The sequence below is a fragment of the Equus caballus genome, chromosome 1 (genome assembly GCF_041296265.1).
Source record: "Equus caballus isolate H_3958 breed thoroughbred chromosome 1, TB-T2T, whole genome shotgun sequence".
In the NCBI taxonomy this organism is placed as follows: Eukaryota; Metazoa; Chordata; class Mammalia; order Perissodactyla; family Equidae; genus Equus; species Equus caballus.
Window position 1 is genome coordinate 159,918,870 of NC_091684.1, and position 14,322 is coordinate 159,933,191.

The 14,322-nt window shown below is 47.3% G+C and overlaps 1 protein-coding gene across 2 annotated transcripts in view; it reads left to right on the forward strand.

The window, feature by feature from the left end:
- EHD4 (EH domain containing 4) overlaps positions 1-14,322 on the forward strand; it is a 75,632-nt gene that overhangs the window by 24,735 nt on the left and 36,575 nt on the right. For both annotated transcript variants that reach the window (XM_023619430.2, XM_070238811.1), the window contains exon 3: positions 2,720-2,817. In XM_023619430.2, the coding sequence (XP_023475198.1) occupies positions 2,720-2,817 (98 nt within the window). The remainder of the gene's footprint in view (positions 1-2,719; positions 2,818-14,322) is intronic.

A 14,322-nucleotide genomic window follows, 5' to 3' on the forward strand; every position in this document is an offset into this window, starting at 1 on the left:
TTCCTGTGAAATGTAGACAGCGAGGCATGGGCGCATTTTATGTTAGTCCCTCTGGGAGGAGTAGGAAATCCATCTTGGGACAGCAAATCTGTGCTTAGGAACGTTTCAGCAGACAGACCAAAGCAGGGACTGACCCGTGCTGACTGTGGTGTACCTCATAAGTACCCTGCTCTTCCCCTTCCTTTCTTAGAGCCTCAAAGTAAGACAAAATCGCTCAAACAGCATTGCAGTAGGGTTTTTTTCTGATTACAGCATAACTATTTAAGAAAACATGTGGTTCTAACCCCTAGAGCATGAGCTGTGCCCCCACACGGGGGTCTGAAAGCTAACTTGTGCTCTGTTCCCCCCTGCCCACCCGCCCAACATGCCCCCCTACTTTCTGTCATGGAGTGGAGCCCAGCTTGGCACACACAACCCCAACCACCCTCTCTTGGGGTGCCCCTGGAGAGCTTGCTCCTCCTCCTCCTCATCCTCCCCCTCCCCAACCCCCTTCCCTTCCTCCCTCCCCCCCTTCCTCTTCCCTCCTTCCCCCTCCTCCCCCTGGTCCTCCTCTTTCCCCCACCACAGTTATCTGTCCTGGCCCCTCGCCTGCTCCCTTGTTTATTGTGTGGTGATGTCACCACGTCGGACCGCATCTTGTTTTGTAGCTCACACATTTCGCCTTGGCTTTCACATCAGGAGGCTTGAGAATTGTTGAAACGTTGCTTTGCACAGAGGGAGTGGACAGTTTATAAATTTTGAATCTTTCTGTTAACTTCACACTAGAATCCAGGGGTTTTATGTTTTGGAAAAATTGATATCGAGTGTGAGCGTGTGTTTTTGGAAAAAGATCAGCCTCTCACAGGAATATTTTACATAAAATGGTTTCACATATGTGCAATTTTTTTCACATTGCCAAAGGTCTCAAGCCGTCTGATAAAAAGGACGGGACTATGATAAGAGACTGAATCATTACTGACAAGAAATGTGGGCCGCCATAGATGTGCTCAGAACTCTGTTCCTACCCCAATTCTAGAGAATTGAATAACGGTGTTTCTTTTCCTTATCTTCCTGGGCTGCCTTGAAAATACAGGAAAGACAGTATGAGAAACTTGTCCCGAGCACCTTCAAAGAAAGTTATTTTGAAATGTTGGGAACTGTACCTCTTGCTCGGGGTTGCCCACCCCTGCTCCTCTGGCTATGTCCCCACCCTGTCCGTGGGGCTTGCTGTCCACGTGTGCGCCGTGAAGGCCGGGCAGGCCTCCCTGGCCTGCATTCCCAGCATATTTACTTTCTGAGTAATCCCACCAGTTCCCCTGAATGGAAGAATTGAGCTTTCCAAGCTTTCTGCCCACACAGATGCAGAAGTTAGCTGCTTACAGTACAATCAGGCGCCTCATAACAATGTTTCAGTCAATGACGGACCACATACAGGACAGGGTCCCATAGGATTTGTACCCCATAGCCTAGGTGGATAGCAGACTATACCATCCAGGTTTGTGTAACACACTTCATGGTATTCACGCAATGATGAAATCTCCTTATGATGTATTTCTCAGGACACGTGCCCCTTATTAAGCAACGCATGGCTGTCCAGGAAAAGGAGAGGCACTCTACAGTTTATGCCTTAAAACACACACACAGTGCCTAGGAGAGAACCGCCTCGGGCTCTGTTGCCAGGGGTGGAATAACGGAGCACTTCCCTCAGCTACTTCAGTTACACAGTGTTAAAGCTAAAAAAGACCTCGCCAGGCCCTGGTCCGGATGTCTCCATTTACACGTGAGGAAACTAAGGCCCAGAGAGGGGAAGCCTCTTGTCCAGGATCCCACAGCAAGTTATTGGCACAGGCTGAGCTGAACCTGACCCCAGGTCTGCTGACCCACAGGCCGCGATTTTCCTGCCACTCCGCTCTGCTTCCAGGAGGCCGACACCAGGGCAGCCACAGGAGGGGGATTGAGATGAGAAGGAGGAGGTAGTATCGGGGAAGTGATGGACAAGGAAGACAGCTTGGAGAAGCTTGGCCAAGGTCTTCCCCCACCCCACCCCTTCCTCTGCTCTTAGGGCACCCCTAGGACTCCGAGGCACCCAGAGGACTTGGGGTGTTGCCCACAGGTGTGTGCCCCACCCTGAGCCTCAAGCTACAGCAGGTGCCAGGCTGGATGCTGAGTCCCTGAGGCATCAGACAGTGAAAACAGGCCCCAGTACCTCCACTGTCATGTTAGGGATGCTCCAACCCAGTGAGGCAGTGACCCTGGGGAGGCCTGGGATTTGCTGGGAGGAGGAGCCCGGCATCCTGGGCCAGGAGCATCATGGAGGAGGGCAGGTGACACTGGTAGGCTTTGGAGTCAGGCTGACCTGGGTTTAAGGTCCAGCTCTGAGTGACACTGAGCAAGTGACTCAACCTCTCTGAGGTTAACAGTAATTTCTTCCTCATGAGGTTAATATGAGGAGCAAATGAGATGATGTTTGTAAAATACCTGAGCTTCCACTAAATGTTAGCTAAAATCACACTTAACAGTAAGGGACCCGGCAGCAGGTAGCAGCAGATGCCAGGGCACCCTGCCACACCTGCCCTGTGGTCCAGCATCTGGTCTCCGGAGCACCAGCGGAGGTGCGTCAGTCTCCTGCGAGTCCCCGCCTGACAGAGGATGTCAGCAGCCCAGAGAGGCGGGGAGCTCCGCAGTTAGACCGCTCTGTGATGCGCAGTGTCTCATCCCACCTTTGTTCCCTGTCTTCCAGATTCATGTGCTCCCAGCTGCCCAATCAGGTCTTGAAGAGCATCAGCATCATCGACAGCCCTGGGATCCTGTCTGGGGAGAAGCAGCGCATCAGCCGAGGTCAGTGCCCACCCCACCCTGTCCTCCCCCAGTGCTGGCTGAGACTCTCTCTCATGTTGGTGGAGGATTTGTATCCCTGTTATATCCTATCCATCCTCCAGGACACCCCCAGCATCCCTGAGCAGCCCTGGGGTCCAGAGCTGAAGGGGCCCCAAGAAATAACCAGGGAGTTAGAGCATCCAAGGTTCTGCCATTTCAATGGAGAAACTTTCTGGAGCCTTAGCCATAACCTTAATTCCTTTAAATACTGTTGTCTACTGCTAGTACCCACCTCAGATAAATCTTCAGACTTTAAGAGGGGACATATCGCTTGCTGACCATTCACTTGGACACACATGACAAAAATAGAGGAGGTGAGCTCGTCACTGCAAGGGAGAGAAGCCCTCCCAGCTCCTCTGCCCACTCCTGCCTGGCACATGCTCCAGCCTGGCTGCCTCTGCGGCGCCTTCCACTGACTGAGCTTTGCTGGTATCTGCTTGGCCCTGGACCGTGTTCTGCACACTGGGGATCAGCAAAAACAGGTACCGTTACTGCCCTCGAGGAGCTTATGTTCTAGTGAGGGAGACAGACGTTAATCAAGTTGTCACTGAAAAAAATGGAAAATGAGAGCTGGGACCAGCACTCGGCGATGGGGACCGCATATCAGGGTGTAAGGGGACCTGGCCTGGCCTTGGGGTGTTGCGAAAGGCTCCCCAGAGGAAATGACATGTGAGCCAGAATCTGGAGGATGAATAGGAATCACCCAAGGGAAGCAGAGTTGATAAAGTGTTCAGAGGCGATCTAGGGAGCCTGGAAGATGTTTGTGAAGAATAGCGACGTCTGGGCTCCTTCAGCCTTCAGAAAGCAAGGCTGAGGCAGTAGCTATTTCCAGACCCGTGCATTCTGATTAAGCAGATGGGCCTGCTGTCCCTCCCACCCTCCTGGAGAAAGGGGCCATCAGGGGCCAACCAGAGGACACAGTTTACTTACAGAAATTCCTGCCCGGAAGTGCACTGGGATGATGCCTGCGTCACAGCGACAGGTCAAGTTCCCCTCGCCCTGGCCCTTGAAACAAAGGATCGTTCCTCGTGTTTTGCTGGCGGGGAGAAGATAGAGCAGATGGACTGCTGCTGTCACTTCTCGCTGATAACTCTTCACAGCCTGTTGAACAGCCCATCAGTCGAACCATGTTGGGACGTGGTGGCATGCCAAGGTTGAGCGGTGACCTGTCTGTGTCACGGCCGTGGGTCAGGGCCAGGCCGTGAACTCCCGCAGCACTCCTGAAGCAAAAGCACAGTTACACAGGCTGTAGGTCATGCCGGGAGCCAGAAGGCAAGAGTCCTGTGACAGGGATAAAGAAAGGGCTTCCGAGGTCTATGAGCCATTCTTCCTGGTGGTGTATCAGAAATGCTGACCTGAAGCCACCAGGGACTCCCAGAGCTCTCACTACCTCGCTGGGCCTTCACCCATTCCATCAGGGACTCGGGCCATTAGGAGCTGAGGCCTCCAAGAACATCGCTCTTATAGAAAAAGCCAGGTTAATGCTATTCTTCTCTCATAAACATCTTTGTTGGTTTTATTTTCTGATAGAAAAGTAACATTTATTGTAAAGGATTCAAGCAATGAACAAGAGTATACAAAAATGTCTCTCTGTCACAAATAACAATTATTAATGGTTTTCTCTGGCTCCTTAGAGACTTTTTCCTGTGCATACACAGAACAGAAATGCCATGACCATGCACATTTTCTATGACTTGTTTTCATCATAGCAGTCTCTCGCAGACATCATTCCGTGCCAGTATATTCAAATTACTTTATTCTTTTTAACAGCTGATTAGGTTCCATCAAAGGGACATAACATAGTTTAACTAATTTGTGAATATTGTGATGGTTAATAATTTTTCACTCTTACAAATAGTGTGACAGATAGACATCTTTTTTGTATGTTTACACCTCAGTGCCAATAGATTTTTTTTTTAAGAGTCAGTTTAGGACCATTAATTTGGCCTCATAAAAGTTGCTCTCAGATAAAATGTTTTGTTTTAAATGGAAAATAAAACAGTCATGTTCCACAGCTTTTCCAGCCTGCCCAGGTTTTGCTATCTCTAAATGTCTGACCGAAGTATGCTGGAGAAACATGTGGTCCTGGTAATAAATCTTTCTTTTTACTTCTGAATTTTTAAAATTTAATTATCTTGTTGAGGTCATATTGGTTTATAACATTGTGTAATTTCAGGCATAGATTATTATATATCAGTTTCTGTATAGACTGCATCATGCTCCCCCCTGAATAGTCTAGTTTTTATCAGTCACCATATATATGTGCCCCTTTACCCCTTTCGCCCACTCCCCGCCCCCTTCCCCTCTGGTAACCACTGATCTGCTCTCTATCCATGTGTGTGTTTATCTTCCACATGTGAGTGAAATCATACGTTTACCTCTGAGTTTTAAGATCTCTAGATTTTGGCTTCAGCCTTTTCCATTTCTTTTCGTTTGTAGACCTTTGGCCAATTCTAATCATCCGTGATCTTTGGGGTTTCTCCTTTGCTTAGTACTTCTAAGTGTCTTCAGACTGTAGCTCCTTGCCAGTGGTGGAGCACAGCGTGATGCTCTCAGGATGCTTTCAAGATCAGTTCTTTTCAACACTTTATGATAATCTGACTCATATCCTTGTCTGACTTGCCATGGCATGTACTTACTCACATCCTAGCACAGAAATAGCAAATATGGTTCCAACCAGTTGACCGGTCCCGGCCACCCTGACAGACACAGCAGCTGAGGGGGCAGGATCGGGAGCTGCAGACAATGACAGCATGAAGCATTGCGGCCGGCTTCCCCTGCTTGAGCACCATAAAGTGTTTGGGCACAGCTGGTGGTCGGAGTCACTCGGCTGACAGTTTCAACACATTAGCCCCAAAGAACATGCACTGTTTGAGAGCTGCTTCAGCTTAGACTGTTGCCAACAGCGCTACCTTCTCACACCTGCCCCTCTCGGCCTCCATCCCTCCCGCTTCATAAATCACAGCACCACCTGCACCAGTCATTTATGTCAACGTTGGATGAGGTAGTTGGTACAAAATGTGACCCCGTAGAATATTTGAAACATCCCCCATTGACTTTATTAGTGGAGATTTGCCTCCCTTTGGGGTGTTTCATCTGTGGAAGAGGAAGGGCGGTGGCTGCTATGCTTTCTCCTTGTCCCTTTGTGCAGTTGATGGAGTCGCTCTCAGCCAGCGGAGTCTCATCAGGCAGGTCCCTCCTGCACACTAGAGCCTCCTTGAAGTGTGCTCCATGCTGGCAGTGTGAGAGCAGCTGCTGGATACTGAGCCCTGGCTGCGTGTCGACACTGCTGATCATGGAGGATTTGCTGTCTCAGTTAAACCTGCCTTCGATCATGCTCAGACAGAAGCTTAGCCCTTGCCCTTGGCGCTCCCGCAGAGCGGGGCCTTCCAGCGATCACAAGAATTCTTTCCCCAGCTGCTGGGCCAGATGGGTGACCGAGCTTGACATCTGGAGAGTGGACAGAGTAAAAACTGTTGATGAGCTGCTGCTTTTGGAGAGCAGGCTCAGAGTGCTTCGGGCAGTTGCTGAAGGCCGAAGCTGCTGGGTGGACCCAGTCCACCCTCTAGCCTGCAGGGCTGTGCAGCCCCGGCTGAGAGCATGCTGGACACCCGGGGCAGCTGCGGGAGGAAGTGGTGAGTGTGTGGGAACTGCTGAGCACCCCCAGGAAGACCTACTGGCTGCGCCGCACCCAGAGTTCTCCCCATCAGCACGGGATGAGATAGATGGCAGGTGGAGCGGTAGAGTGTTGTGCTGCTTTGCTGTGGGTGGAATGGGGAAGGAGGGACCTGAACTGGGGAGCTGGCCTCACATCACCACTGGCAGCCCTCAGGCACCCCCAGGGCATTGCCCAGGTGTCCCTGAGCTCTGGGGACCAGATGGCCTAGTGAGGATGTACCTCCAGGAAGGAGTCCTGATGCCTTAGTGGTGGAAGCACAAATGCGGACTTTGAGCCTGGGGCTCGGCCACGCACCTCACCTCGCGGGGGCTTCATTCTTCCTCGTTTGTTCATTCTTCTCTCTCGTGACATCATAAGCCTGGTTCCTTTTTATTCTGTGCTGCATGGAGGGGGCAAGCATGATGACCAGGAGGACAGGGCATTTCATAGTCATTGCTCTTCTGTAGGCCAAAGTCATAGGTGACAAGAAGAAACGTTTGATGTTTCTGCATGATGGTTCCTATTTTGTCGTGTTAGGTTTGAGGCAAAACATGGCAAACCCACTCTTATGTTCGGAGTGACCTTTACCAATTAGAATGCGTCTTGGCACAGCCTTCTCGTCTGCAGAATCTTCACATTGACCCTAGAAGTCAGGTACTAAACCCCCTGCCTCCCTGCTCTGTGCTCCAGAGTGAAACAAGAACATTTGGAGGGAGTAAATGTTATCTAAATCTCCTATTTGGGAGCTCTATAAATAAAACCCGGTAGGATAATTGATTTTGGAGCAATTTTTAGTATTCTACTCCATGTGGAAACCCATTGCCCTTCACATGTTCCTTAGTTTAATTATAGTTAGCGGAAAACGTTTAGGAACAAAAGATTGAGTTTAGTTACTCCACAGCAGCTGCCTTGGCTGACATGAAGAATTCCCATTTTTTATGGGAATAAACGTGTTCTGACATATTTATAATAATAATTTTATTCTAATCAACTAAGAGCTGCCTAAAAGTCCCACAGACTTTTCTTGATTCTTTTGTTGGAGCCAGTAAAAGAATGTTTGAATTCTTAGGATTTTCTAAATTATTTTCCTGAAGTGGGTGGGTGGAATCTGACTTGGATCACGCTTGGGGACATCCTTGGCCCCGATGATGGCATCCACATTTTTGACTGAATGTGGCGAGAAAAGAGCACATTTATCCACACATCCTTATTTTCATTCCTAGTCTCTTATTATTCTGACTCCTGAACTGTTTGCCCTCTAAAATACTGTTTATTTCATGCTGAACTTAAACATCATCTTGGGTTTATTTCTGGATTCAGCATGAACACAAGTGTGTTCCTGACTACTTGGTACAAAACTCTGGGTTCTGGCTCCAATCATAATGTCCCTGTCTGACAGGAGAGCACTGGAAAATTCTAACGTGGCAGCTTGTGTACTTGTCCATCTATTTAGCACAAAAGCATTCGGAAGGTGCTGTTTTAGCAGCAAATAATTATTCCTCTGGTTTCCTGAGAGTATGAGGTTTTCAGTAGCCTCAAAAGACTTGACTTGTATAACAAAAACAGTAAGATTTTTCCCTTTTGAAAATGTAAATAACCCTAGAAGAAAAGACTCTTGATCTGAATTTTCCAGATCTACCTGTTCTCCCAGGGCCAACAGCTTGTCAAGTGAAAGTTTGAGGGTGTCGTCTCCTGAGGTTTGAGCCCTTCTCGTTATAAGTCAATGGGTAGAACTGAGAAGATAGTGAAAAATAAAAGGGCAGAAAATGACCTGCTAGTAAAAGCAATAAATAATAGTAATGCATGAAACGGAAGGGTTCTAACTTTGCTTCAAATAACATCACAGACAATAACATTAACTTCAAAAACATTCATTCATGCTTAAACATGTCCATACAGACAGCCTTAGGTCCTCCTGACTTTTGCAACTTTAAGGAAAGCCCTCAAGAATAAAAAGGCATCTGATAGTGACAGGTAGCTGTGAACAGGCGGTTTCAGGGATCTGCCAGCCCCGCTGAGGTGTCCAATCGTCATATCACAAAAGAATTGACAGACTCCGGAAACAGGGCATGGAATCCAACCTGTCATTAATAAAGGCGTAGAAAAAGGAGAGACGACGAAAACATACTCATCAGGGAAGTGCAAACACATCTACTTGACACGTGTATTGAACTTGAGAGACAAAAGGCTGGATTTTGAAGGCTGCCCGAAAAAAGAGAGAGAACATTTAGAGATGTCCAAATAAGAATGACTTCCCCTCTCGGGCCTTGGGAACAAGAAGGACTAGAGAGGAAAACACACCCGTACTTGAGAGGAATGAGTCTTTTCCCCTGAAAGAACGAGAAGGCGTGGAGCAAGATGTGAACCAGGTTCACAGCAGCAAAGACAGTCCTAGAAGCACTGAGAGAGCTGAGAGCGGAAGAGACTTCAGAGGCCAGCAGCTCCCAGGGGGCAGTGTTGGCAGGTGGAGCCTGTCACTGCGGGGGACCGCGCAGCCCAAGGCTGCAGGTGTCAGCGCTGGACTTCATGAAGGGTTTCTGAGGGGCCTGCCGGGTAGCGCTGGAACAAGGAAGTTCAGGCCTTATAAATACGAGTAGAAATAATCATTTCGGAGAGGGAGTTGTGAGGCAGCCCTATCCCCTCTCTCCTTCGGGTCATCACACGACCACAGATACAGCTCCGGACCACATCATGTGACCTTGGTGTGACCAGACTACGGTCACCTGAGCTCACTGAACACGTGGCCCTTATTGTAGGTGCTACTCGTGTCCCCAGCTCCCCATCCTGTGGTTGGTGCAGGGTTTCTTGATTGTTTGGTTTGGTTTTGTTTCTTGGGTTTTTGGCCTCACGACAGTTCAAGCTCTGTCAGCTCCACTCCCTGTCCACTGCGGCTGCTGCACACTTTCAGGGCGTCCCCAGGCTTCCTCAGCATGCCCTTGGGCCTTCACCCTTGGATCCAGAAGTTGGGTGGACAGGGCCCAAGGCAGAGCCTTGAGGCACACCGATAGACTGCTCTCCAGATTGACAGCAATTCATCGATAAACAAGTTCTTTTGAGATGTATTCAGCTCCTCTGTGCCAGGTACCAGCCAGGAACTGGGAGTGTAAAGATGAACAAGGTACCACCCCTGCCCTGGGGTAGCCACAGCCTAGTGTGGTCATCCAGCCAGTCACTGATGCACCAAATTGTTCTGAAAGAAAAGTATCACCTAAATAGAGAGTTATCATTCAGTCAACAAACACTGGGCAAAAAAGAGGGAGATGGTCACTGCCCTTATGGAATTTACATTCTGATGGGAGAGTCAGACAAGAAAAGTAGGTAAACAAATAAATACAATCATTGTAAGTACTGATGACTGCCAGGAAGGATAAGACTTTGAACTCAATGAGAAGGGGCGAGGTGGGACGGCCACACTTGGAAGGTGGGGAGGCCTGTGGCTGAAAGCTCAGAAGGAGCCGGCTGGCAGAGTGGGGCAGGTCAAGGTTTGCAAGTTTGGGCTGACCACGTTGTCTACTCAGATATTTCCCACCTGATATAGAAAGGATATATAAAATAATAGACATGCAAGTATCAGATATTCACACATGGATTTCAATTCCTGCCTATTCATGTTTTTTTCTGACATCTCTTCTATAACCTACGCTAATCAGTCTATAAACTCAGAGTCAGACAGTTGGCTTTCCTTGGTCCAGTCGAGAGACTGTAGTCCCTGAAGGCCGTCAGTTGTGAAGCGGAAAGCTTGTGGACAGTAGAATTGGACTTCTGGATTCCAGTTCAGCTCAGCCATTTACCAACCCTGTGGCCTTGGGACAGTTGATAATCTCTCTGTAAAATGAAGGTAATAATGGTACCTACCACATAATGTTGTTATAGCTGAGTTCATACATAGAAAACTGAAAATAATGCCCAGCCTAGCACATGGTAAGTACTCAGGAAATGTTAGCTGTTATTATTACCTTCATCATCTCATCGTATTATTGTTTTCTTTGTTGTTGAAGGCCAAAGCGTTTCAAAAGCTGAGTTTAATCAGCCTTTATATTGGTTTCTTGCCTCTTAAAGTCGTCTGTCTTGCAGAGTAGGAGAAATTTTTGTCACGTTCTTTGAAATGTGGAGTTTGTTGTTCAGAGACTAAATGTGCTGTTTTTGGAGAAGTGTTTCTGCCTTTTCCCACGTGTCTCGGTCATTTTATTGCTGATTGGCTTTTAAATTTTGAAATCATATGTCCTTCTGGAAGTAGAAAAGAGATAACACTGGAATTGATCATCCAATTTTAAAAATATTTGATGGAAAAGGAATTTTTAAATAATGGACAGACATTTTGTAGATTTGTGTATATGATCCTTTTGGTATTCCTCTGTTTTAGAAGTGATGGCATATAAAGCAATGGGTAATATTAGGGGCATGCGAGACTATTTGTTCAACACTCATTTATATTGATTATCTACCAAGTGCCAAGCACTGTCCTGGATGCCACTTCTCAAAATGAGTGAGACACAGGCCCTGGCCAGAGTGCTCATACTCATTCGAGGTGGATGGACCTGCAAGAAAGGCACTCTGACCGTGTGCATTACAGGAATTCTGATCAAGAAGTGCAGTGAGCAGGGGGACTCCCCAGCCCCCCGCGGGAGTGGGAGGCAGCAGTCAATGAAGCTGCTAAGAGAAGGGGCTCTTCTTTTCCCCTCCCCCTCCCCATCTTTTGGGGGAGGGATTTGCATCTTCTCTCTCTCTCTCTCTCTTTCTTTAACAATTCAGTGGGATTTTTTGGTATGTTTACAGAGTTGTGCAACCATCACCACAGTCAATTTTGGAACATTTCACCACCCCAAAAAGAAACCTTGTACTCATTAGCAATCGCTACCCATTCTCCTCCTCTGCCTAGACCCTGGCAACCACTAATCTACCTTCTGTCTCTATGGATTTGCCTATTCGGGACATTTCAGGTAAATGGAATCATACAATATGTGGCCTTTGCATCTGGCTTCTTTCACTTAGCATACTGTTTTCAAGGTTCATCCATGTTGAGCATGTGTCGGTACTTCATTCCTTTTATGGTTGAATCGCATTCCATTGTATGGATATACCACGTTTTATTTATTTGTCAGTTAATGGACATTTGAGTTGTTTCCACTTTTTTGTCTATTTTGAATAATGCTGCTATGATCATTCATGCATGAGTTTTTGTGAAAAGATATGTTTTCAATTCTTTTGGGTATATACCTAGAAGCAGAATTGCTGGGTCATAAAGTAACTTAGTGTTTAGTGTTTTGAGGAACTGCCAAACTATTTCCCAAAGTGACTGCGTCATTTTACATTTCCGCTAGCAGTATATGGGGGCTCCAGTTTCTCCACATCCTCACCAACACTGTCGTTTTGATTAGAGCCATCCTAGTAGGTATGAAGTGGTATTTCATTGTGATTTCAATTTGCAGTTCTCTGATGGCTAATGATGTTGAGCATCTTTTCATGTGCTTTCTTGGCCACTTATATATCTTCTTTGGAGAAATATGTGTGCAGATCATTTGCCCATTTTTAAATTGGATTATTTGTCTTTCTATTGTCGAGTTTTAACATTCTTTATATATCCTATATACTAGTGAAATATATGATTTGTAAATATTTTGTCTTATTTTGTGGGTTGTCTGAAGGACAGAAGTTTTCAATTTTAATGAAATCTAATTTATCTATTTTAATTTTTGTCACTTGTGCTTTTGGCTTAACCCAAGCTCATGGACATTTACTCTTAAATTTTTTTCCAACAGGTTTATAGTTGTAGTATTTACATGTAGGTCATTGATACATTTTAAGTTAATTTTCGTATATGATGTGAGGTTGGGGTCCAACTTGATTCTTTTGCTTATGTATATCCTGTTGTCCCAGTAGCATTTGTTGAAAAGACAGTACATTGAATTGTCTTGGCACCCTTGTTAAAAATCACTTGGCAGAGCCAGCCCAGTGGCGAGGTGGTTAAATTCACATGCTCTGCTCTGGCAGCCCAGGGGTCGCAGGTTCAGATCCTGGGCATGGACCTAGCATGGCTTGTCAAGCCACACTATGGTGGCATCCCACATAAAATAGAGGAAGACTGGCACAGATGTTAGCTCAGCACCAATCCTCCTCAGGTGAAAAGAGGAAGACTGGCAACACATGTTAGCTTAGGGCCAATCTTCCTCACACACACACACACAAAATCAATTGACTATAAATGTGAAGGCTTACTTCTGGACTCTCAGTTCTATTTTATTGAGCTGTGTGTCTGACCTTATGAAGCAGTTCTTCTTGGTCAGAGCCCCCAGGTGAATGGGTGAGGTCAGGGCCCATAGGACGGGGGTGGGGATCAAGTGAGATGATGGCGTGAAGCTCTTCCCACAGCACCTGTCTGGTGCGTAGTCAAGGGAAAGATAACCGTGGCTGTGCTACTATTGTTACTCTCTCCCAGACGGCAGAAAGAGTGCGTGCAAGAACAGGGGGAGGTGCGTGAGCTCAGGACCTTTTGGAGGAATGCGAGTGTGTGCATGGCTAGAACTTGGGTGTATGGCGGGTGCGCACACATGTCAGGAGACTGGGTTTTGTCCTGAAGGCTGCGTGGAATACTGAGGGGTGTGAGGCAGAGGATGAGTTGTTCGAGAATTCTATAGACTGGAACATATGTCCACAGGCTGGATCATGAAGCCATTTTTATATTTAGAGTTTGAGCTCAGGGACTTGTTTCTGAGCTTTGTTTGAATTTGGCAGCAACAGAAAAGCATTCCATCCCCCAGGGCTGGGGCCGACGGCTGGTGATTAGTCTGCAGATCCTGTTTTCTGGCCAGGCAAAGGCCAGCCTGAGGTTGGGTTCTGAGGCCTTGGACATCACTCACTTCTCGGGCCTCCAGCAGGAAATCCTGGTTTCTTTTTGTTTCAGGGAAGTTAGCTGACAAACACATTCATGGCTCCTTTTCCGCTGGTGCCACGGGAAATTCCACACCCCAAGTGTTGCTGCTTCTGCCCCTGATGTGAGCGCGTCATCACCCTGACTCAGAATGGTGTTCACCAAGTCCTGGCAGCTATTTTTAGTTTCTGTTAATGTTTTAAATGCATACTTAATCATGAGAAATGACTGCTTCTACCCAAACTTTAAACCTACCTGGACTTTTAAATGAAAAACAAAATTGTTTTTGGTGGAGAGAAGGGTACTTCTCTTACTTTCCATGTGGAGCAGCTCATGATCGTAAAGCACAGACATTGGGATACAGAGTTGAATCAGAGAAAAGGTTTGCTCCTTACTCTTTTAGGTAATAATAATAATAGGTAATGCTTACACAGTGCATTGTTAAGTGCTTTCCGTATATTATTAATTCATTTGCTCCTCACAAAAGCTCTGTGAGGTAGGAACTATTATCCCATTTTATAGGAGAGAAGACCGAGGCGGAAAGAGGTTTAGTAGTTCACCCCCAGTCCTATAGCAAGCGTGGTAGCTGGTCTCAAAAGATGCCTTCTCCTCCCGCCGCCCCCACCACCATGAACCGCGCCTCCCAGTGTTCACACCCCGGTGCAGTCTCCTCCCCTCGAACCTGGGATGGCCTTCTGACTCACTTTTTGCTCAGTAGACTTCAGCACAACTGATGCCTCATGATTTCCCAAGTCTAAGTCATAAGAAGCTCTGAGGGTTCTACCTGGATCTCTTGACATGTTTGTTCTGGGGAGGCCAACTGCCATCTAGAAAGTTCAACCCTGAGACTACCAAACTGTGAGGGAAGCCCAAGCTAGTCACACGGAGAGGCCGAGAGGCTGGCGCCGCCTCGGGCCGTCCCAGCTAGCCCAGCTGAGGT